Genomic DNA, 24,973 nt, shown 5'->3' with positions numbered 1-24,973 from the left:
TTGAATGTTAGGTCACACATGTCCATGGGAGGAATGTCTCCCCTCCTGCCTTTCCTCTCGAGCCTTTAGGTACAACAGGGGAGTTTGTGCTGCTGCGCAGTTGGACACACGCAGTTGGACACTCCCAGCTTCCCCTGAGCAAAAGGCAGCAGATGGACAGCATTGTTCCTGTCAGCTGTTTCACAACGAATGAATGCATCCGTTGGTCCAAGGTCTTTTTGTCCACACCTTGTGATTTTGTGTGGCAAGTGACTTAGCTGTGTATAATACCCATTTCATTGGAGAAATGAGCTCTTCTGGCAGAAACTAGTAGGATGACTCAGATGAAAGTGTAGCACCTGAGACTGCTTTGATGTTGTAGTTTCACATTGACTCTCTAATATTAAAGCCAAGTGGTGCTGGAATGGTAAGCAGCCTCCCGATTATGGGTAGTATCCAGCAGGAAGCCTTAGGACAAATATGAAGCGGTCTAATGGTTTCAAAAGTAGAACTTAAGAATGTGAAAATTGGCCATGAGTCAAAGCAATCCATCTTCCCAAGTGCTGATTTGAAAGCTTAGAAACAAATTGCCATTTCTTTTTTGATAATGCTTAGTTGTTACTTCTCTTTTTTCTGAGGCGGGCTAAACTTCTTGAATGTTTTCATTTTGTAAAGGTTAAGCATAGCTACTTGTATGCTTGTTAGTTAATAAATGGTCTGCTGGGTGGGGAATTAATTTAAGAAATTTAGAGGTGAGAAACTTGCTGGTTCCTGGGAAGAGTTGGCTGGAGCACTCACAATTATTATAAGCACTCTGTAATTTGTTTTTGCCCTCTTTGACCACTTATCATGAGTTGCAAATAACCTTGTTTTACTCCTCCCTGCCATAACTTAAACAAGCAAACGTATTTGGATTTGAAAGCATTTTTTTTTGTTGTTCATTGATTTGACCTAAAGATTGAAGTCACTTGGTTACCTCTGCAAATAAAAGATGTGCTTTGTTGATGTGGTACAGGTTTTTAGCTTCATCTTCATGTATTCCCCTAATTCTTTGGGTCTATGTTTTTTGAACTGGTAGAATACATTTTCATTAACTTAATAATTTAAATGTGACTTTTGGGGGAAAATATCGTTAATGGAAATAGTAAAGGTGACATGGTGGGATAACTCGCAGAACTGGAGTGCTGCAATGGATGGCTATAAACTCTTCTGAAGGGATAGGCAAGGCAGGAGAGGTGGTGGGGTAGCTCCATATGTTCGGGAGTGTTTGGATTGTCTAGAGCTTAATTATGCTGATGAGAGGGTTCAGTGTTTATGGGTAAAAATCAGGGGTAAGGCCAACAAGACGGATATCATGGTGTGGGAGTCTGTCACAGACCACCCAACCAGGATGAAGAGGTAAATGAATTATTCTACAAGCAACTGGGAGAAGCCTCACAATCACTAGCCCTTGTCCTGCATCCTTCAAGGAGGAAGTCTTAAAGGCACAAAAGCAGGCTGTCCCCGTATGTTGAAAGATAAGCTGTCATGGAAGAAGACTGGCCTGGCTGAACAGAGACCTTCAGCTGGAACTCAGAATAAAAGGAGAGTTTGACCTTTGGAAGAAGGGGCAGGCAGGTCAGGAGGGGACTATAAAGGTGTAGTGAGGTTATGAGGGAGAAAATTAGAAGGGCAAAAGCCCAGCTAGAGCTTAATCTTGCTACTGCTATAAAAGACAATAACAAAATACTTCCATAAATACATTAGCAGCAAAAGGAGGGCTATGGAGAATCTCCAGCCTTTACTAAACGTAGGAGGAAGCATAGGGACAAAGGATGAGGGAAAGGCTGAGGTACTTAATGCCGCTTTTGCCTCAGTCTTTAATAGTAAGGCCAGTTGTTCTCTGGATGCCCAAGACCCTGAGTTGGAAGGCAGGGACAGGGAGCAGAATGGAGTCCCCATAATCAAAGGGGAAATGGTTAGTGACCTGCTACACCACCTAGGCACACACAAGTCTGTGGAGCTGGCTGGGATCCACCTGAGAGTACTGAAGGAACTGGCAGAAGGGCTCACCAAGCCACTTTCCATTATTTATCATGAGTCCTGGCTAACAGGGGAGGTCCCAGATGACTGAAGATTAGCAAATGTGGTGTCCATCTACAAGAGGCACTGACAAGGAGGATCCAGGGAACTATAGGCCAGTCAGCCTGACCTCAGTGCTGGGGAAGGTTATGCAGATCATCTTGAGGCCATCATGCCGTACATACAGGACAATCAGGGGAACAGGCCCAGTCCGCTTTGGTTCAGGAAAGGCAGGTCCTGCCAACCAACCTGATCTCCTTCTGTGACAGGGTGACCCGCTTAGTAGATGAGGAAAAGGCTGTGGATGATGTCTACCTGGACTTTAGTAAAGCCTTTGACATGGTTTCCCATGGCATTTTGCTGGAAAGACTGGCTGCTCATGGCTTGGACATGCATACTTTTTGGGCCTGGCCATCCAGCCAGTTTTTTGCCCAGCAGAGTTGTGGTGAATGGAGTTAAATCCCGTTGGCGGCTGGTCACAAGGGGCATACCCCAGGGCGCAGTGTTGGGGCTGGTTCTGTTTAATGTCTGTCAGTGATCTGGATGAGGGGATCGAGTACACCCTCAGGAAGTTTGTGGGCAACACCAAGTTGTGCAGGGGTGTTGGTCTGCTTGAGGGAAGGAAGGCTCTGCAGAAGGATCTGGGCATGCTGGATCAATGGGCTGAGGCCAACTGTATGGGGTTCAACTAGTTTCAGTGCTAGGTCCCACTCTTGGGCCACAACAACCCCATGCAACGCTACAAGCTTGGAGAGGAGTGGGTGGAAGGCTTCCTGGCAGAAAAGGACCTGGGGGTGCTGGTTAACAGCCAGCTGAACATGAGCCAGCAGTGTGCCCAGGTGGCCAAGAAGGCCAACAGCATCCTGGCTTGTATCAGGAATAGTGTGGCCAACAGGAGCAGGGAGGTGATCGTGCCCCTGTACTCGGCACTGGTGAGGCCATGCCTTGAGTGCTGTGTGCAGTTTTGGGCCCATCACTACAAGAAGGACATTGAGGTGCTGGAACGTGTCCAGAGAAGGGCAACGAAGCTGGTGAAGGGTCTGGAGAGCAAGTCTTCTGAGGAGAGGTTGAGGGAACTGGGGTTGTTTAGCCGGGAGAAGAGGAGGCTGAGGGGAGACCATATTGCTCTCTACAACTACCTGAAAGGAGGTTGTAGTGTGGTGATTGTTGGTCTCTTCTCTCAAGTTACTAGTGATAAAACGAGAGGAAACGGCTTCAATCTGCATCAGAGGAGGTTTAGATTGGGTATTAGGAAAAATGTCTTCACCGAAAGGGTTGTCAAGCATTGGACCAGGCTGCCCAGGGAGGTGGTTGAGTCACTATACCTGGAGGTATTTAAAAGGTGTTTGGCTATGGTGCTTAGGGATATGGGTTAGTGGTGAACTGGCAGTGTTAGGTTTGTCACCAAAATCGGGAATAAACTTCGTAACACCAATGTAGTGTTAAAAGGCAGGCATTCTTTATTTCCCGCACCGGATGCACAGGGGATCGCTCCTCCTAACATGCATCCTGTCAGATCTCTTTATGCCAGTTAAGTACGTGCTTGCTAAACATATTCATTAGCTTTCTGATAAGAGATACATATTCAGATGTTATTTGCACATGCCTATTGGTGTCTCTGGTTGGTCGGGTGGTCGTCAGGGGTCTCTGGATGAAGAACATACTCTTCCTCCCTTTGTCTGCTAGTTAACCCTTGTCTTCACACAAACTCAGTTCTGAGATTACGTATGTACTGCCTTTGAGGGTGGTCTGTTCTGGTTTAGTGTTTGCTCTGCAGTTCCTTATCTTTATGGCTCTCTCGGTCTGCTTTTCTTAAGGCCAAATGTCATTGTGACTTTGTTTAGGTACTTCGAATCTTGAGGCCTCTTTGACTCCCTAAAGCAACAAGGTTTAGTCATCATGTAGGCTGTTTTTGTTTCGGCTACCTCCTTATCTTGGGTAAGTTCCGGCTCTGGGTCCCAGCCTTAGTTGAGCTACACTAGATTGGATTAGTAACTCCCAACCATTTATACCCTGAATCATTACTACCTAAAAGTGAGGCTTTAATTTAATCCTTAAAACAGAGGTTTGGACCCTAAGCACTAGGAGCGAGGATTTTGGGATTTAAAAATTAGGCTTTGAGTCTGAAAGGAGAGGGGTTCTGACAGAAACACATTATCTATTGCATTAATGATTAACTAATGACTAAAATATAGATTAAAGAATACACTGATTGTCCCCAGACTTAATGTTCAATTGGATGGTATAGCAGCATCCATGTTTGGTTAACTTCATCACCCTGGTTACAGGTTTACAGTTGGGTGAAATTATCTTAAAGGTCTCTTCCAACCTATATGATTCTGTGTATTCCACATAAAATGGAAAGAAAACCCAAACACCTAGAAAACAGGGGTAAAAAAGAACACTTGCCGTTCTTCTTAACCATCTGTCTGCATTAACATTGTGACACAACTGACTTTGGAAAAAAAAAAAAAACCAAACACCAAAAGAAAAAAAAACAACTCGTCTAAGCCAAGTGAGGTTGATTTTCTGGGCTTATGCCTTATGTGTCTGCAGGAACTAAATTCTCTTTGGGAGGGAAGTGTTTGTAAAGCTGTGTAAATACCCTTCTCTGTGTGAGCTAATGCTGTCTTCTAGATCTGCCAACAGATGGCCCCAATGCCTTTCTTGCTTCTGTGGTTTTCAGAGCTCCCTTAAGCTGTAGCAGAGGAAGAGCATTATTGCATCGTCACTTATACATAAGCGTGGTTATGAGCTTAAAATGCCCTTTGCTTTTTTTAATCCAAAAGGATAATTTTACATTCTGCAGTAGTTTCTTCCTCTTCAGAAGCTGATTGTAATCCTTCATTGATAATGAGATTTAAAAATAAACACTTCCCTTGACTTGTTAATGTTAGCATTTTTCTACCTGGTGTTTGTCCTGTTCTCTACTTCTGAACAAGTAGTATCTCCAATTAGATTTCCAGTCTCCTGTTGCTACAGACTGCTAAGACAGCCTGTGAGGGCCCCTTCTCTTAATATCTGGTACAGTTATTGCTCTGTATTTGGGACTGGTGATTTTATGCTGGCATTGCTAGATCAAATAAACTCAAGGGGCTAAAGGTACATAGTCTGTTTCAATACTAGTCAAAGCACAACTTATGAAGCATGTTTGAATTAGCAATCTCAAAGCAATAGGTGTGTATAGATGTAGTCTCTTCTGCTTTCTTGTGGAGGAAAGACACATGGAAGATAGCAATTTGTGGCTAGGATTTGCCCCTACCAGGTGCTCAGCCTTTCTTGTTTAGAGTTGAGCAAAACATTTATTAACTTCTAAATGTGTGAGTAATTCCATCAACTCTGATAGAACTGGTCAATGTGTTAACTGCACTTTTAAATCTTTGGATCACTATGAGATGATGGTGGTCCTCTTTGCAGGAGGGACCCCAACATGTGTCTGCTAAAGATCTGCTTCTTGAAATTTTGTCTTCCCCTTTTTAACTAAATATTCACAACAGAGTAACTGACTGAAGAGCCTCTGAGTGGACAAAAGGCATGTTCTAGTTTATGAACAATTTTGTTAACATATGTCTTGTAGTTCTGACTGACAGCACCCATCCAGTCATTGCGCATCACAGCTGGCAAGACAGCTTCCCTTCTCTTTCTGTCCTTTCATTGCTAGGTGCTGGTTGCAGGGAGCAGGTTCCATTTACAGCTGAGGTGATGACAATATTTTTCTTCTGTAAACAGCGAAACACCAATTTTCTAATTTTGACTTAGACCTGGATTTCATTCTGTGGATGTTGTCAGTACTGGTGTCCCCACCAGCAACATTTCCTTTGATAAAACTGCAGTTATGTTTTACAAATCAACACTCACATAACTGTTCTAAAAAACTGTGATACTACCTAATGCCCACACAAATTATTAGCTATGCTTACTGCTCTGAAGGATTACTCTTGAAATGTCAAACCCTTGCTGTACATGTTTGCAAACCTAACTTTAAATGATAAGCTCACATCTCACTCATTGTAGATAACTGTATCTTCTCTCTGTAGAAAAAGATCTAATGCTGAGCACTGTCTAAGCTGCCACTGAATAACTTCAGATTTCATGCATGTCTGTTACCTTGCAACCATAAAGTATTCTAACAGCAGCATATTCTTTAATTGCTTTGAAAGGTAACATTTTGCAGGGACATGTAGGTTGTGAATATAATAAATTACATCTATCTCTGTGTTAATTTGCTTGACTGTTGTAAAGCCAGTGATTCTCAGAATTATTTTGGTGAATTTTGAGTTTCCAGTTGTTGTTTGTTGGGTTTATTTCTGCTGAGATGAGTCTGTCTTAATATTTTATTTAATTGAAGAGTAGAGATTAAAGCTATTTTGTTTTTCCAAAGTGTTCCTTGATAACAAAAAATGGGATTAAGTTTATTTTTGTTGTATTTAAAGCTTAATTTAATATTCTCTCACTTTTTCTAAGGTATGGTGTAGCATAACAGTTAGGAATTCCTTGACTTGCCAGTACTTCAGGGCACAGAACTTTCTGTATATCAAGGATTAAACTTTTCTTTCCCCTTCCAGGTCCTAATATTTTATATATTTCAAGTTTGGCCAAGGGCAAGAGCTAGATACCAGTTTATATATTAGTCTCTTTGGGGATCACAGTACCCTGGTCTAGGTAAAGTGTTAGTGGTCATCTTTAAATGTTTCGTTGGGGAGGATCCTAAAACCAAAACACTCCTACCCCACCACCCAAACAAACCCCCAAAACCTGAAATAGAAAAAATTGAGGCATTGGTGGCAACCCATGCAGAAACTCGAGGCCTACTGTGCTAGTTTAGCCTTTGAAAAGCTTGCATCATTTAAGTGGTTTTGGTCATTACTTGGCAATCTCCTCCTTCCCTGTTAATCTATCAGATGAGAAATGGTATGTAACTGCTCCTAATCCATAATAGTGCAGGTAAGTCATTGCTTTGGTCTGAGAGGTAGTATCCAGGGTGTGTGGGATGGCCTGTCCCTGTTAGTTGTGTATCTGCAGCTGTGGAGGGTTACTGGCATCGCAGCAAATATTTTGGAACAGAATTCATGGCGCCTTTTCCAGTAGGGCAGGCCGTTGCAATTGCTGCTCTGTAATAACAAATGCCAGTGGCAGGAACTGGCCAACATGGCACAAAGGGAGTTCCAAGCGCCAACATGCTGGGGTGCCTACGGTGCTAAGAAAGGAGAAGGGGGTCAGAGTCTGTTTGGTTTTAGCCTCTTTGTGTTACTTTTCCCACCTGCTTTTAAGAAGACCTGCACTGCAGAGATTTCCTTGTTTCAGCTTCTGCAGGAGGCTTCTTGCCTATTTATAGCTGCATCTGTATATGCTCCAATCTTATTACCAATTTCTCTCTTATACTTTCCTTTTAAGACTGTCAAAAACGGATTCACAAATTCTGCCCAGTTGTTTCCTTTGCCTTATCTCTACTCAGCCTCTTTCCTCTTCCCATAATATCGGCATCAATTTCCACCCTTTTCCACATACATTTAATTGCTTATAGAGAAAAGTGAATATAGCATTCTTCCAAAAAGCAAATGAAAACTATTTTGGCAGAATAACTGTCAGAGAAAGTGTCAGTGAGATTCAGCATGAGTAGTAATTGCAGTGTTAAATAAAACGTTATCCCCTTTGCTTTTGACTTGTGGGGAAAACAATTTATAGAAGCTTGTCAGGCTTATTAGTCTATTTCACCTATGTGTGTTTCTAGCCAGTTATTTAGACTAGTTTGAGAAAAATCCAGTCTGAAGGACAAGGAAATTCTGAATAAATATTCCTGATTTTAATCCTTGCAGTTGACTCTAGTGGATAGATTGCAATCAGCACAGACTTGTCCATTTATTCTGAGTTAAGTCTGTTGGGTGCATCGTTTTTATCTAAAAATATATATCTGTGTAAAATGTGTAGGTGCTTCTAAATGGACAGTAATGATAAACTGTGGCGTTCAAACCAGTTGAGTTTTTGTTATCCTGACAATATCTAAATGGGAGACTTGTATCATTACATTTTTATCGCAGCTAAACTTATAATTCTGCATCTCTTAAATTTTTGTCTTTGCGTATCTTCGTTACTTCTTAATAACTGTGGGTTTTTTCTCATGTAGGGTGACTTAGCAGCTGTTGAACAACTGCTGAAAAATGGGGCAGACCCCAATGTCAAAGATAATGCTGGCTGGACACCACTGGTGAGTGTTGAAGACTTTTTTCCATCATCTGTCTTCTAATCAGATTTCATTTTATCTCTCCTTTTGTCTCCTGTATTTTAGTTCCCTTTACACGCATTTAAGTGACGAAGAATTAGGCAAAGTGAAGAAGTGACAGTAAACAAGTTTAAAAGAATTTATTAGCAACTATTAACCTGCCCAAATTCAATTCTCCTTTGCTGGGGTAGGGCATGCCAAGAAATCTATCAGCCTGCGACTCTGCAAATGCAGGAAATATAATTATGATAACTAGAAAACGATCAGTTGCAGACAATGTATATATTTTATGGCTTCTTAATGTCCTCAGTTTGCTTCACCATTTTGGAAATACATCAAGTAGTTGAATGAAAAAATTGCTCAGTTGAATTATAGAAAATAAACAGAAGGTTCTTTTCAACCATAACTTCTTTCTCTCCTGAAGAACCCTTTTGACAGAGCCTGTAATCTGGGAGGCTTTGTTCCCTGTCGTCTAATTTGCACACAGTTGGCCTATGTTCAGTTCTTCTCTATGCTTTTCATTAGTGCTAGTTTCCAAGGTTAATTTGTGTCAGGAATGTAATGCAGTACTCTTGCATCATCTTCCCTGACCATCTACTGAGAGGTGTTTGAAAATGAACGTGTTAACTAGTGTGACAGAAGTCCTTCCTCTGAATTCTGTTTCACTTAAGTTTCCTTGCTTGTCGATTTACCCAACTAGCACGAGGCATGTAATCACGGGCACAAAGAAGTGGTGGAGCTGTTGCTACAATGCAAGGCGTTGGTGAATACTACGGGGTATCAGAATGACTCGCCACTTCATGATGCTGCCAGAAATGGGCATGTGAGCATTGTTGAGCTGCTGCTTTTGCATGGTGCCTCCCGTGATGCAGTGTAAGTAGATGTGGAATGTTACTTTAACTATGGTTAAAGTATGGTTAAGTAAAGTAGTTACTTTAACTACTTTAACTACCGCAGCTACAACTTCCAGGGTGTATGTTAAATACAAAGCAAAGGTACTAATAAATGTGATTTATTTGAAGTGAGGGGGTGGGTGTTAAATGTATGCTCTGCTATACTTCTATCCTCCTTTTCCAGGTAGGGGTTTCCTTTCCATTTTAGTTTGTCCTGAGCTTTTCTGAGGACATCCAAGTCATAGACAGCTGGAGTATTGGAGACTGTACTAGGAAAGTAACAAAGTTACCCTATTCTTATGCTTTCCTTTTGGCATCTTGTTATAGCTACTGTGAGATCTAAGATGCCGAACTAGATGAGTTTTGAACTGCTGCAGCTGTTTTTTCTCTCTTCACTTTTTACTACACTACCTGCTAGCAGCAGGTGTTTCAGCCCAGTCTCTTCTACCTTCACAAATGACATAGACATAGGCTGATGTTTGGGAAGTGTTTTTTATTTTTTCCATTCTGGATCAAAGCACTAATCCTTGGTACACTTTTTAATTAAAGAAACAACCAAACTTAGAAATATTTTCAGTTGAATCTTCTATACAGTTATGCATCCTAAAGATTTTGGCATTTGTGTATAGGAGGTGCTAAAGTATCTGTTAGCCTATGAGTAACCCTGCAAGCTATTAGTATTTCAGACAGTAAATGTGGTTTTAGGTGTTGTAGTATTGTGCCAGGGCCAGAGTGTATAAAATATGAGTCCAATGCATGATGTCAATAGGTGTGTGTGTATAGTAACACGATAGGATGAAGTCTTGCATGACATTAATATCCTTGCCAGCCACATAAAGAAGCATAAACAAGTTCAGCTTAATCACTTCAGCTCTCAGTATTCGCTTATGAAGCTTACTGAAGGTACTCTGCGGAAAAGCATGGCGTTTTCAAAAAAAGTCATAATAATGAATATAGTGGGGCTTAAAAAAAGCCCCACAAAAACAAAACAAACAAAAAATCCCAACAAAAAAAAAAGCCAAACAAAAAACACCACAAAAAACCCAAAGCACCAAAAAAAAGCTCCAACAGAATGAACCCATAGAAGTTCAGCATGAAAAACTAAAACAAGAATCAGTTGTTCATCTTCACTTTGTTCTTGAACAACAAAGACCAGAATATTACATCTTGAAAAGCTGACAGCTTCAGAAACTAATTTTCAAACCACTTGAATATTGGGAACTAGTTGTGTGATGTTTATCACTTGTCTACCTGGTATTTGAAAGCATAGCACAGCCAGCAGCTTTGATGCAAGGTTTTGACAGGACTTAAGCACTAGAAGATTTGCACAGCAGAGACTCCAAATGCCAACAGTGGGCTCTTCAGGTCTCTTACTAGACTCAGTCTCTGCCGCATGTGTTCACGCAAACTGAGATTAAGCTCATTCTACATGAGCAAACATGACTTCCGACTGAAAAAAGCTTTTTAATTCTAGAATGAAAGATGTATGTAAACATTAAGCTCTGGTTTAGCTTTTCACTGAATACAGGTAATGTTCAGTTGTATATGGAACCAGTGTGACATGTCATGACTCTGCAACTAGCTATCTCTTGCAGTACCTCTAAGTATCAAAAATGGTTTCTAACCTGCTTCTAAATGTACACTGTTCCTGACTTAAACCTCCAGCGTACTTGGAAATTTCTAGTGTGTGGTCTTTATAAATATATACATAAAAATTTATTTCTTTTAACTTAAAATTCTCTTGGGAGCAAATTCAGCCGCCTTTGATATTGGTTTCATTTGTCTGGCAAAAGGAACCACAAGACCGTTGGCAAAAATCTAGTCCTGTACATCCTCCCCAGAAAAATTAAGGCTATGATATCTTCTGTAGGCTCTCTGTCTCTGACTGAAATGTTACTGTGCATATTACTATTGCATTGATGATGGAAAGGTGGGTTTTATCTTTCTGTTTTTATAGAGTATTAGAGACAGAGAAAGGGATGTACAAGCAAAGCGTTCAGGCTTGAATAGTAAGACTTTACTGACCTCTTCCAAACATTACCAAGAAACAACAGAAACAAGAAGTGTATGTCTGAGACATTCTGAGAATGTCTTGTCCTCCCTCTCTTCCTTCCTGCTCCCTGCTAGCTTCCAGGAATGAATTGTGCCGTGATCTTTCCCTGCATCATGACTTAGCAAATATTTGCAAAAGCCTTCGCAAAAATGTTTTTTTCTGCCGCTGCTTCTGGTAGCTGTAGTCCTACTTAAACAGTGGTTGGATTTGTCTAGGTAAGTGGATTTGAACCTTTAGCGAAGAATTTTTAATTTTTTTCTTTTTGGTGGGTACAGTCACCCTTATAATGAAGTCACATCTGACAGGAAGCTTGCTTTTCTTTAGTGACTTTTTCCTAGATTCCTGAGACCTCCAGACCATGGTTTTAAAAACAGGAGGTGAGAACAGGGTGGTCACTTAAGATGATAGAATAGAATCATTTAGGTTGGAAAAGACCTTTAAGATCATCGAGTCCGACAGTTAACCTAACACTGCCAAGTCAACCACTAACCCATGTCACTAAGCACCACATCTACATGTCTTTTAAATACCTCCAGGGATGGTGACACAACCACTTCCCTGGGCAGCCTGTTCCAACCCCAGGCAACTTTTTTAGTGAAGAAATTTTTCCTAATACCCAATCTAAACCTCCCCTGACATAATGTGAGGCCGTTTCCTCTTGTCCTATCTCTTGTTACTTGGGAGAAGAGACCAACCCCCACCTTGCTATAACCTCCCTTCAGGTAGTTGTAGAAAGCGATAAGGTCTCCCCTCAGCCTCCTCCAGGCTAAACAACCCCAGCTCCCTCAGCTGCTCCTCATCAGACTTGTTCTCCAGACCCTTCACCAGCTTTGTTGCTTCTTTAGTCTTTTCAGTATGACTAGTTACAATTGACTTGTTTGTACTCAATACAGGATCTGCTGACATTCACATTATTATTCTAGGATCTTTAAAGTAGAAATTCAGCACTGATGAGTAGAACTTGCATCTCTTCTCAAAGGTTTATTTTCTTTAGGAATATACCTGAGGAGTGCCTTAACTTTAGAGGTATGCAGTGTGTGTGCTAAGACTACATCAAACCAATTTTGCCAAACTGATAAATTTGTCTAATTTTAGTTTGCATTTTTCTGTGTATGAAACTCTAGTCCTTTTGTGGGCTCTTCAGGCTCTCAATGAGCTAACTTTCAGCCCAGGAGAGGGCCCTTTTTATCCTGGCATATTAAAGTGATTATTAACTGATGTGGGCAGGGAGGAAAGTTTTATTAGTTTACTGTGGCTTCTTAAAGTCTTTCCCTTTAGCTAAGTGTAGTAAATTGTGAACATGATAAATGTATTCAAATGTTACTTGGGACACTTTGAAGTCTATGGCATGAAACCCTGCAAAAATGACTGGTGTCTTGCTGCTGTTTTGACCGTAGAATCAACCCAGTTTTGTGTCTTAAGTCCCTTGTGTTGGAGAGTTAATCTACTGGAATAAAAACAGAGCTTGTGTTGAATAGCCTGCTTAGAGCAGTAGTTTTGAAATTTAGTATGATACTCAATTGTGCAAGATGAAATTTTTTTTTTAAAGATGTGCAATATTTACTGACTGCAGGCCCAAAGGCAGGTAAGATGTACTGGTCTGTAGAGGGATGTAAGATTTATTTGGGAGCAAATACAGCTGCTTTCCAAGGGAACCCAGTCCATGAGGCACACAGATATTAGTGTAAACCTAGCCATCGGAGAGCTGAGACTTTGAAATGTCTAATTTAGATTGTCAGGTTCACAGACCCGTCAAGTATATCTCATTCCAAGTGTCTTTCAGGCTAGTTTTTTCTCCTTGCTTGTTAATACATAGTGCGTTAAGAAGTAGCTGTATGCAATATGAAGCAGCTACATATCTTCTGGACCAAGCAAATACAGATGAGAACTACCTCTTTTGCCAGAAAGCAATCCTAAGATTTCAGTGTTTCTTGGCAAAAAAAAAAAATTTTTTTTTTTGAAATCTTTAAGATTTAATAGTTGTGGCACTTCATTTGCCATTCCAAGTTTTTACTGACTGGGAAAGATACTAACTACAAATGAAAAATATTATATGGACCAGTGGACCTATTAATTGTCCTGCTGGTCTAGTTAATTTTTTTTAAGTTAATCTCCTAGACATAGCTAATTTATATTTTTATAGCTTTTTTCATGTGCTCACTCTTGAATTCTCTTTTTCTCCTTGCTTCACAGCAAGCCAAGTGATTTGAAAAATTAGATCTGTGCATTTGCAATTTCACAGTACTTCCTAAATGCTTTTACTCAAATGGGCTATCTTGCCAGTTCTTCATGCACAGTAAGTTTAGCATTAGTAAAAATTGTTGTGTTGCCCTATATTTTTAGGTGTTGGCTGTCTTTGAGTAGTTGTGAGTCTGATTTTGAACAAACCTGTGGGAGTGCTTAGGGATAGACCATAGTTCCTCAATTATTAATGGCATAGCGGCAAAAACTATTCTGACCTGCAGTTAATTCTAGGAGGCAGTAGACCTGTGCCACTGACATAGTTTTTTGTTTTTTTCTAAGTCAAGATGGTGCAGGACTTTTCTGTCCAAGTGCAAGACAGTATGCTTAACTTCCTGCTGACAGCAGGTTATTAAAACCCTGGCCCTTTTTGGATATCTAAGACAGTCTTTCTGGATACACAGATTAGATTTTTTTTTTAATTCTGTCACATTCAAAACATTTCTGCTTACCACACTCTCAGAATATGGGTGCTGACTGGAGACCCCCAAACTGGTAAGATTTCCATATGGGTATTAGCGGTTACAGTACTGCACTGGGACCTGGTTGCAGGACTTCCATTCAATACTGAACTCTTCTCTTTAGTGGGGCTGCGGTAAAACTTGGTTTATGCTTAGCTGTGGAACAGCAAATAACTTCTGGTGTCAAAATGGAGCAGCATAAAACTCCTGATTACAAAGTATTACATAGTCATTGTTTGCTTGTACCAAAAGCTGTGAAAAGTTTGGAGCTTCTAAAGAATTGACAAGGGTGTGTCTCCCTATTTATCTTCTCTCCTCTGGCTGCTTATTTTCTGAAAGTTTACTGAAACATTTAGAAGGTAGCTGTTAAGTTTCTTTTACAGCGGTAACCTCTGTTGTGTTCGTGCCTAAGACTTGCAATATTGCACCATAAACTGAATCCCATTTCTAAAACTTTGCATAAGAAGTTCTTTGATCTGTCAGTCCTTAAGATGTCATCTGTCACAGAATCACAGAATGGCAGGGGTTGGAAGGGACCTCTGGAGAGCATCTTGTCCAACCCCCCTACTTGAGCAGGCACACCTAAAGCAGGAGCCACAGCAACGCGTCCAGGCAGGCTTTGAATGTCTCCAGGGAAGGAGACTCCACAACCTCTCTGGGCAGCCTGTTCCACTGCTCTGGCACCTTCACAGTAAAGAAGTTTTTCCTTATGTTGAGGTGGAACTTTCTGTGCTCCAATCTCTGCCCATTGACCTTTGTCCTGTCATTGGGCACCACTGAAAAGAATCTGGCCCCATCCTTTTGACACCCACCCTTTAGATATTTATAAGCATTGATGAGATCCCCCCATAGTCTTCTCTTGTCCAGGTTGAACAGACCCAGGTCTCTCAGCCTTCCCTCATAAGAGAGATGCTCAAGCCCCCTGATCATCTTTGTAGCTCTCTACTAGACTTGCTGGAGCAGTTCCCTGTCCTTGAACGGCTGAGAACTGGACATAGTACTCCAAATGCAGTCTCACTACGGCAGAGTAGAGGGGGAGGATGACCTCTCTTGAACTGCTGGCCACACTCCTTTTAATGCATCCCAGGATACCATTGGTTGCCTTGGCCACAAGGGCACATTGCTGGCTCAGGGTCACCTTGCTGTCCACCAGCACTCCCAGGTCCTTCTCAGCAGCTTTCCAGCAAGTCAACCCCAACCTTTACTGGTGCATGGGGTTGTTCCTCCCCAGGTGCAGGACCTTGCACTTGATCTTGTTGAATCTCATCAGGTTCCCCTCAGCCCAGCTCTCCAGCCTGTCCAGGTCTCACAAAATGGCAGCACGGCCTTCTGGTGTATCAGCCACTCCTCCCAGCTTGGTATCATCAGCGAACTTGCTGAGGTTACACTCTGTCCCTTTGTCCAGGTCATTGACGAATATGTTGAACAGGACTGGACCCAGCACAGACCCCTGGAGAACACCGCTAGTTACAGGCCTCCAACCAGACTTTGCTCCGTTGATCACAACCCTCCATCCACCTCACTGTCCTCTCTTCTAACCCACACTTCCTTAGCCTTGTCTATGAGGATGTTATGGGAGACAGTGTCAAATGCTTTACTGAAGTAGAGATAGACAACATCCACTGCTCTCCATTTGTCAACCCAGCCAGTCACACCATCATAGAAGGCTATCAGGTTGGTCAAGCATGATCTTCCCTCGGTGAATCCATGTTCACTACTTATGATAACCTTCTTGTCCTCTATATGCCTGGAAATGACCTCCAGGATGAACTGTTCCATCACTTTTCTGGGGATGGAGGTGAGGCTGACTGGCCTATAGTTTCCCAGCTCGTCCTTCTTGCCCTTTTTGAAGACTGGAGTGACACTGGCTACCCTCTAGTCCTTGGGTACCTCTCCTGTCCTCCATGACCTATCAACGATGATGGAGAGTGGCTTAGCGAGAGCATCTGCTAGCTCCCTCTGCACTCATGGGTGCATCCCATCGGGGCCCATGGATTTGTGGGGATCCAGTTTGTCTAGGTGATCTCTGACCCAATCCTCCTCAACCAAGGGGAGTCTTCCTTTCTGCAGATTTTCTCTCACTTCTGGGGGCTGGAATCCCTGAGGGTCAGCCTTAGCAGTAAAGACTGAAGCAAAGGCGGCATTCAGTAGCTCCACCTTCTCTGTCACCAGGGCAACCAGTTCGTTCAGCAGTGGGCCCACAGTTTCTCTAGTCTGTCTTTTACTACTGATCTATTTGAAGAAGCCCTTCTTGTTGTCCTTGACATTCCTTGCCAAGTCTAGTTCCCAGTGGTCCTTGGCATTCCTCATCACATCTCTGCATACCCTGACAACATTCCTATATTCTTCTCAAGTGGCCAGTCCCTTTTTTCACATACTGTGAACTTCCCTCTTCCATTTGAGTTTTTGTAGAAGAAATTTGCTCATCTGAGTCTCCTGGCTCTTCTGCCTGACTTCTTCTTTATAGGGATGTGCTGATCTTAAGCTTGGAGAAAGTGGTACTTGAATATTGAGCAGCTCTCTAGGCCTTCTAGAGCCCTAGCCCATGGCATTCCTCCAAGCAGGTCTTTGAAGAGGCCAAAGTTGGCTCTCTTGAAGTCCAAGGTTGTAATCCTATTTGTCACCCTGCTTCCACCACGCAGGATCCTGAACTCCACCATCTTGTGGTCACTGCAGCCACGGCTACCATAGGAGCACTGGTTTTAGCTCTGAGGCGAGTGCCTACCATTTTGGCAGAGACCTAGAGCACTTCCCTGTGCTGTGGGCCTACAAGCAGGGTGCAGTGCCCTTCCTGCACACCCTTCTGCACAAACTTCTGCTAGCGCTCCCTAGGGCCGTATAAATCTCCTGCAGTTACTCCTGGCAATCCAAGCTCTCTTGTGAGAGCTGCCAGAACCTGGCAGGCTGCTCTGCTCTTCCTCAGGTTTCCCTGGCTCTGGGAACCCCCTTGTCCACTCCAATCTAGCACCCAGCCATGGAACTTAACGTTGCCGCTGCTGTGTTCTGCAAAGACTCTGTTATCTCATGTAAAGTCACACACAGCAGATTATTTAGTTGCTTTTCATTGGGCTTATCTTTGTTCTCAGTACAGACATCCTACTCTTCGGAATTTGTTCCAGCTGTAAGAGCCCTCTAATGACTATTCAGTACCTTGATGACTGACTAATAGGAGACTGCTTGCATCAAAGGATATGTCTGACTCTTGAATGTTTTAAAAAAACTTGCAAAAAGCTCTCTTGCGTTCTGGTAGAAAGAAGTGTGCCTTAGAGACCTGGTATTCTAGTTTAAGCATCAGAGACAACTTATTGCTTTCTTGCAGAAACAATTGCGTCTGTCTTCCAAGTGTGGAACTTTTACTGTTAAGCAGTCAGGTGCACCAGACCCATACTCTACAAATCCAGACTTATAGCAGAAGCACACAGTTTTGTATGGACGGGGTGCTGGGCCACCTTGTCTAGACTGTGCTCTTCCTAGAAAGGTTGGACCAGATGATCCCTGAGGTCCCTTCCAACCTGGGATTCTGTGACAGTTTTTGATGTTTCTAAAAATGCTGAGTTTGTGTGTTAGGGGGACCTAATGTGCATGTCTCACTTAACTTTTTTTTTTGCAAACTGGACCAAAATTCATTTTTCACTCTGAACAAGGTGTTCAGCCTGGCTGAATGAAGACAGATTTAAGCACATATTTTTGCCAAAAGCTTCCGTTTCCCTTTCCAGTGCCTTACTGGTGTTCTTGTGGCTGCATAGATCTGGTCCTTGAATCCTGATCATAGGGCTAAAAATAATATACATTCCTAATATATTAAAAGTGGTTCCTCAGGTAACTGCACTGATAATTATACCAGCCCAACAGAGACTGGGCAAGGTTTCTTTCTGATCGTGATTATTTGCTTTTTGGATGATTAGTGGGTGCCTAACTAAAAAGAACAAATCTGGTTTTCATCCTTTTTCTTGGAAAGGGGTGTGTAAATTAACAATATCATACTCAACCTGTTGTCTGGATGTGTTCTTTGTCTTAGTCTTTATTTTGTAAACCCTCTTTTCTTCTGTTTCAGCTACTTTTGCTCACTTTCTTTAAGCTCAACAAGTTGCTTTGTTGCAAATATTCACAAGTCTTTAAGCCATCCCTTGGGCTGGCGTTCCTCTTTTCAGACCTGAGCTCCCAAGTTTGTTATGCTTTACTTTAACTGTGCCACCTTATCCTGTGAATAGCTGTTAATTCTTCAATGCTGCATAATGGCAGGATAGCATTTTGCACCATACTGGTAAGAAGCAACTGAAACGATCTTAAAAATGGAGGGGAAAAAATTTAAGTGAATAGAGAGGGGGTAGCTGGAGCTCTTATTTGTACAGTTTAATTGGCAAAAAATGTTCTTTATTTAACTGTGGGGGCCTATATATTTATCTACAGGAAGCGTTTGAGTTTTTTTCCAACAGTCAAGGATCTTACTGTGACTTGTGGGGAGACAGTCCCAAACCTCTGCTACTGACATGCAGTGATTTCTTCCCCCTTCCTTTTACTGTGAACTAGGTCAGTCATCTAGTCTAAAGGTGATTTAAGTGTTTTAGTGTATGTGCTAATATATAGATATTCCCCCTCCCCCCTTCTCTGGATGCATTGTTCAAAGGAACTGTCCTGTAGCAGTTTGAGTAGAATATGGTCCTTTTTTAAAGAAAGGGCAAGAGCTACCCTGATGATGCATGACAAAGCAGGAACAGCATGACAGTATTTAATGGGCTGCAACTCCCAGGACTAGGCTGAGATTTAACCAATTATCTTTCGGTCTGAAGAATTTGTATTATGCTAGCTCTTTACTCATTAGTAACACAGGAGAGCTTGGGGTTCATAATATTGTGAAACTAACAATTGTAAAATATCATCCCAGAAACTTTGGGGGGGGATTTTTATGGATTGTTGTTTTCCCAAGAGCCTATGTTAGTAAGTAGTGCTCAGTCAGGAGCGTAAAAAGGTGCTAAGGTCAGATGCATCTTTCAACTTCGCACTGCCGAAAGCCCCCCAGTTAAGTCAGAGTGAAAACATAATGATTTGAGCTTCTCTTCGGGCTGGATTGGGTTATGGCCTTGTGTGGAATTCCCTATAAAGCTTCCTAGATTCCTACTCTGCACAGAAACATGTGGCTAACTAAAGAGACAGCACTTCAAAGATGCAGTGGCTTTTTGACCTCTTTAAATGTTTCATTGTTTGATGACTAAGCTTGCTGGACTTCAGATACTGAGTCAGGGCTTTGTTCTTGGTGACAAGCTTCCCCTTCATAATGAGCTCTTATTATGCCATTTGAGAGCCAGAGCTACATGAGGTGGGGAGAAGACGATCAGCTGGAATAGCCATTATTCTTGCAAAGAGCAAAGCAAGCAGAATATTTCCCAAGAGTGCTGGCAGAGGATTTTGTTTGTTAACAGCAAGCATACCTGTTCTGCAGTTTTAGGCTTTCCTCCGCTCCTTACTGTCCTGCATCTGCAAAGTTGTGTGAAGAAGGGATAGAATAATAGAATAGAATCATAGAATCATTAAGGTTGTAAAAGACCTCTAGGATCTTCAAGTCCAACCATCAACCCAACACCCCCATGCCTCCTAAACCATGCCCTGAAGTGGCACCTCTACATATCTTTCAAATACCTCCAGGGATAATGACTCAACCACCTCCCTGGGCAGCCTGGTCCAATGCTTGACAACCCTTTCGGTGAAGACATTTTTCCTAATACCCAATCTAAACCTCCTCTGATGCAGATTGAAGCCGTTTCCTCTCGTTTTATCACTAGTAACTTGAGAGAAGAGACCAACAATCACCACACTACAACCTCCTTTCAGGTAGTTGTAGAGAGCAATATGGTCTCCCCTCAGCCTCCTCTTCTCCCGGCTAAACAACCCCAGTTCCCTCAACCTCTCCTCAGAAGACTTGCTCTCCAGACCCTTCACCAGCTTCGTTGCCCTTCTCTGGACACGTTCCAGCACCTCAATGTCCTTCTTGTAGTGATGGGCCCAAAACTGCACACAGCACTCAAGGCATGGCCTCACCAGTGCCGAGTACAGGGGCACGATCACCTCCCTGCTCCTGTTGGCCACACTATTCCTGATACAAGCCAGGATGCTGTTGGCCTTCTTGGCCACCTGGGCACACTGCTGGCTCATGTTCAGCTGGCTGTTAACCAGCACCCCCAGGTCCTTTTCTGCCAGGAAGCCTTCCAGCCACTCCTCTCCAAGCTTGTAGCGTTGCATGGGGTTGTTGTGGCCCAAGAGTGGGACCTAGCACTGAAACTAGTTGAACCCCATACAGTTGGCCTCAGCCCATTGATCCAGCATGCCCAGATCCTTCTGCAGAGCCTTCCTTCCCTCAAGCAGACCAACACCCCTGCACAACTTGGTGTTGCCCACAAACTTCCTGAGGGTGTACTCGATCCCCTCATCCAGATCACTGACAGACATTAAACAGAACCAGCCCCAACACTGCGCCCTGGGGTATGCCCCTTGTGACCAGCCGCCAACGGGATTTAACTCCATTCACCACAACTCTGCTGGGCAAAAAACTGGCTGGATGGCCAGGCCCAAAAAGTATGCATGTCCAAGCCATGAGCAGCCAGTCTTTCCAGCAAAATGCCATGGGAAACCATGTCAAAGGCTTTACTAAAGTCCAGGTAGACATCATCCACAGCCTTTTCCTCATCTACTAAGCGGGTCACCCTGTCACAGAAGGAGATCAGGTTGGTTGGCAGGACCTGCCTTTCCTGAACCAAAGCGGACTGGGCCTGTTCCCCTGATTGTCCTGCACATGCTTGGTCAGCTCGCTCAAGATGAACTGCTCCATAACCTTCCCTGGTACCAGGGTCACTTTAACAGGCCTATAGTTCCCTGGATCCTCCTTGTCAGTGCTTCTTGTAGATGGGCCTTCTTGGAGATCGGGAAGCTTCCAGTCATCTGGGACCTCCCCAGTTAATCAGGACTGCTGGTAAGTGATGGAGAGCTCCTCTGCCAGCTCCCTCAGTACTCTCAGGTGGATCATGTCTGGCCTTATAGACTTGTGAGTGTCCAGGTGGAGCATCAGGTTGTAAACTGCTTCCTCCTGGATTATGGGAGGTTTATTCTGTGATCCGTCCCAGCCTTCCAGCTCCAGGGGCTGAATACCCTGGGGGTAACTGGTCTTACTGTTAAAGACTGAGGCAAAGAAGTAATTTAGTGCCTCAGCCTTTTCCTCATTCTCGGTGGCAATGTTCCCCTCCACGTCCAATTGAGGATGGAAATTCTCTTTGATTCCCTTTTTGTTGTTGATATATTTGCAAGAACATTTTTTTTGTTACCCCTTACAGCAGTGGCCAGGTTGAGTTCTAGCTGGGCTTTTGCTTACCTAATTTTCTTTCTGCAAGACCTAACAAGGTCTCTGTACTCTTCTTGTGTTACCTACCCCTTCTTCCAAAAGCGGTAGACTCATTTTTTTCCTGTCAGCAGAAGCTCCCTGTTCAACCAGGCCAGTCGTCTTCCCTGCTGGTTTGTCTTGCAGCACTTGGGGACAGCCTGCTCCTGCGCCTGCAAGACTTCCATCTTGAAGAAAGCCCAGCCTTCCTGGACTCCTTTGCCCTTCAGGACTTTCCTTCCCAGGGACTCTCCCAATCAGTGCCCTGAGCAGGCCAAAGTCTGCCCTTTGGAAGACTACTGCTACCCATGGTAGTGGTTCTGCTGACCCCTCTCCTTACTTCACCAAGAAAGGAGAACTAAATTGTATCATGGTCGCTAAGCCCAAGACAGCCTACGACTATCACATCTCTGACCACCACATCAAGCCATGGCTGTGCTTGATGTTGTGTTTATAGGAAATCGTATCTATCTGACTAACGTTAAAAGAATGGGGGAGGAGAGGAGTCTTGAAGCATACCTAGTAACTATGAGGTGCCATATAGGATGAATAGGGTTCAACAAAATTGACAAACCAATGAACATTTGAACGGATTGGCTGTAACGCGGTCTGTGGAACTGCACACTGAGGGAAAATGAGATGCATACTCAAATTTTGGAAGTGCAAGGGAGTCTCAGTTTCCAAGTAGGAAGGAGGTATACCTTTTCCCATAAAAGCATAACCACATCAAGCTCTGATATTTAACACAGCATGTAGAATCTTCTGACATGCCTTTTGTGGCAAATGGGTAAACCAAAAATACATTTTTTTGTTATATGACTGCAATGAAAGATTAAAGCTGAAATTTTGGGGTCTTATGAATGATACCGAAGTGCATCTTGAAACAGTTTAACAAGGACTGTGGGTTATTTAGCTGAACATACTGCTCTGAACACCCCTTACTCCTCAACTGAAGGCAGCGGCTTGTAATTCAGTATCCATCTGTCTTGGATGTAGTTCTTACTTGAATCTCAGTGGTTTTTAGCTGAAATTACATATTAATAAGAAAGTGGGAGGGAAAGCTACCCAGGTAATGTGCCCAGTTAATTAAGAATCAAGTCACATTTTATTTACTTAAACCCATCTGTGCTTGTTTTGTCAGTAATATATTTGGTCTGCGGCCTGTGGACTACGCAGAAAGTGAAAAGATGAAGTCTGTGCTAATGTTGCCAGTGAAAAATGAATCATTTTCACTTAACCAACCCTCTGAGGTAAGTGTGTACGAGTTTTTTATTTTGCTATGCTTTTTAGAAAACCATAAGTATGAAAGGCTTGGACATAAGTACAGTACATCACCTGCCTTTACTGGGAGATTTAAAATAGGTTGGGAAACTAACGTAGACAATATTTCTAGAATGTATGTGGGACACTTACAAACTATGATATTCTGTGTTATAGGTTTATCTGGGAAAAGAAAGGATGTTTCTTGTAATGTGGCTTTATTACAGGAGAATGAATGCTATGTTGTTCTTGAGGTATTATTGATTGGGCTTTGCTGTTGTTTTTCTGCATATTTAAATTCATTCTACTTGCTAAACTGGCTGAAAGCAACAGCAGTCTTTGCTCCAGGTGCTCTTTGTGTGCCTTTAAAAGGCTGTTCCCATCTTGTCCTTTGTTCAACAATGAAGATATCAGCTTGGCAGTTGAAAACAGTTTTTGGAAGATTGATTTTGGACTTTTGGTTTTTGTTTTTCCCCTTTTTTTGCCAAAGACTTCTCAGGACTTGTGACCAAAATCAGGTTATTCAGACCTAACAAGTTATTGCATTATGAAATGCTTTGTGCTTCCTAATGAATGATGATTAAACTGACCTGGCTGCTACAAGCAGGGTATACAGGGTATACTCTGTTATGATCACTTCTCATTGAGAGACTAAGACACCCACTCGCCAAAAGTTAACTGTTGCAGCTAAATCAGCAAGGATATGACTGTTACTCCCACTTGTAGCAAATGTAATATGCAGCTCTTCTGTTGCAAACAGAACACTCAGTATTTGCTTTTTTTGGGGGGTGAGTGTGTGCTATTGGATGTTTACCAGCTCATATGGATGACTTGATCCAAAGCCTGAGGCTTTAGGATAACTGGGTATCAAAGGTATGTTTCTACGATGGAATCTGGGAGTACTTAGGAAGACCCAGGAGCTGAAGTATCACATCCTTGTCAACGTAAAACTTGAGCAAGCAGCTCCTCTTATGTTTGTATTAGTAGCATAAAAAAACTTAAACATTCATTACTTACGGGGCAGTATAGTAGGGACTTTTTAGTAAAAGGAAGTGCAGGTGTTCATTATTATAGGCTACTCAACGTATTGGTAGCATATCTGTTGGTAATACTTCACTAAAAGTAGAAGGCTGTACTACTTTATTGGGAATTTTTTTGTCTTCAACGCTGAAGTCAGCAAGGCTGTTTCACAATGTTCAACTGGCTATATGTGCACCCACCAGTGTCTCTGAAAAAAAATATGGAAGGAACAATAAACTGATGCACAAGCTGTTTTGGTACCTTGTGTAAGCTAAATGAAGTACCTCTAATGTCAAGCTTTTTTCCTCTAGAGCTGGCTCATTATATAGAGATCTAGTTATGGACCCTGTCCGCTAAGCTTGCCATGAATTGTTTTTCAAAATGCTCATTCTTATTAAATAAAGCTATCAAACAAGTTAGGTGCTTTCTTTATGTTCCCAAACATTCAGCTTATTGTAGGATTTTCTGTTTATGCAGGTACTGAGCCCCAGCCAGCCAAGAGATGGACCTCTTGGAATACTGGGGAGCAGTCTTAGTTTGGAGCAACAGAAGTTGCTGAACAAACTAGCAACAGTTCTGAATGCTCAAAGGTGTACTGAATTTAACAGCAGAGGTATGTAGTCTTGTTGAAATATCTCTGTCCAAATATGTTAGTATAGTCTGCACTTTGTCCTTTAAGATACTAGCTGCAATAGTTTGGTTTTTTTCTCATTCCTAATTAGTGCTGTTTCTCTAATCCCTGAATTATAGTTGCAGCAGAATGATGGTGTGTTGTTGCATGTAAATACATATAAAGCCTGCCTGGTTACTGAGACAGGAGACTTCTAGGGAAGCCACAGATGACAGTATATTGTCTGTTATTTAAAATCCCTAAGTCCTCCTCAAACACCTCTTCTCTTCTTCTGTTACAAACTTTAAGGTCTCTGCTCATATGAGACATCCTGTAAGGCTTTTTATCTTCCAGAAGTGAGTCTTAGGCAGATGGTGTCTTTAGAAAGAACACGTAATTGACTAAAAGTTGACAAATTTCTTCTCACATATTACCTTCCTTCAAATTTTATTCTTCATTAAGATGATGGAACCAAATTATGGGACTTGGGGGTTTTTGTTTCCTCTTGAGGAGGGGAACATTGTCTTAATCCCCCCTATTAGTTTTTCCTTGGAGTGCTGCTTTTCCTGCTTGTGAAAGAAGTGCTAAGGTAGTTTTTCCCTATCATCATTTCCACCCTGACTACTACTCCAGAATTGTGAGTTGAGTTCTGTTAGCTTAGTGTTAAAGCAGTGAGATCCCATAGTAAGATTCCTGTCAAAGTTGAATATAACTTTAAAAGGATTGAAAGAAAAAAAATTACTATCCTAGAAACTGGAGCCTCTGAAGATTTAAGTGTTAGCTTAGAACTATAAAAACGTGAGTTCCCT

The 24,973-nt window shown here is 42.3% G+C and overlaps 1 protein-coding gene across 1 annotated transcript in view; it reads left to right on the top strand.

Moving 5' to 3' along the window:
• BARD1 (BRCA1 associated RING domain 1) overlaps positions 1-24,973 on the top strand; it is a 58,063-nt gene that overhangs the window by 16,738 nt on the left and 16,352 nt on the right. Inside the window, exons 5-8 of the mRNA XM_064452111.1 lie at positions 8,165-8,245; positions 8,961-9,133; positions 22,416-22,524; positions 24,032-24,167. Of these exons, the coding sequence (XP_064308181.1) occupies positions 8,165-8,245; positions 8,961-9,133; positions 22,416-22,524; positions 24,032-24,167 (499 nt within the window). The remainder of the gene's footprint in view (positions 1-8,164; positions 8,246-8,960; positions 9,134-22,415; positions 22,525-24,031; positions 24,168-24,973) is intronic.

This window comes from Phalacrocorax carbo, chromosome 5 (assembly GCF_963921805.1).
Source record: "Phalacrocorax carbo chromosome 5, bPhaCar2.1, whole genome shotgun sequence".
Lineage (NCBI taxonomy): Eukaryota > Metazoa > Chordata > Aves > Suliformes > Phalacrocoracidae > Phalacrocorax > Phalacrocorax carbo.
This window is presented reverse-complemented; position numbering and strand designations above follow the sequence as displayed.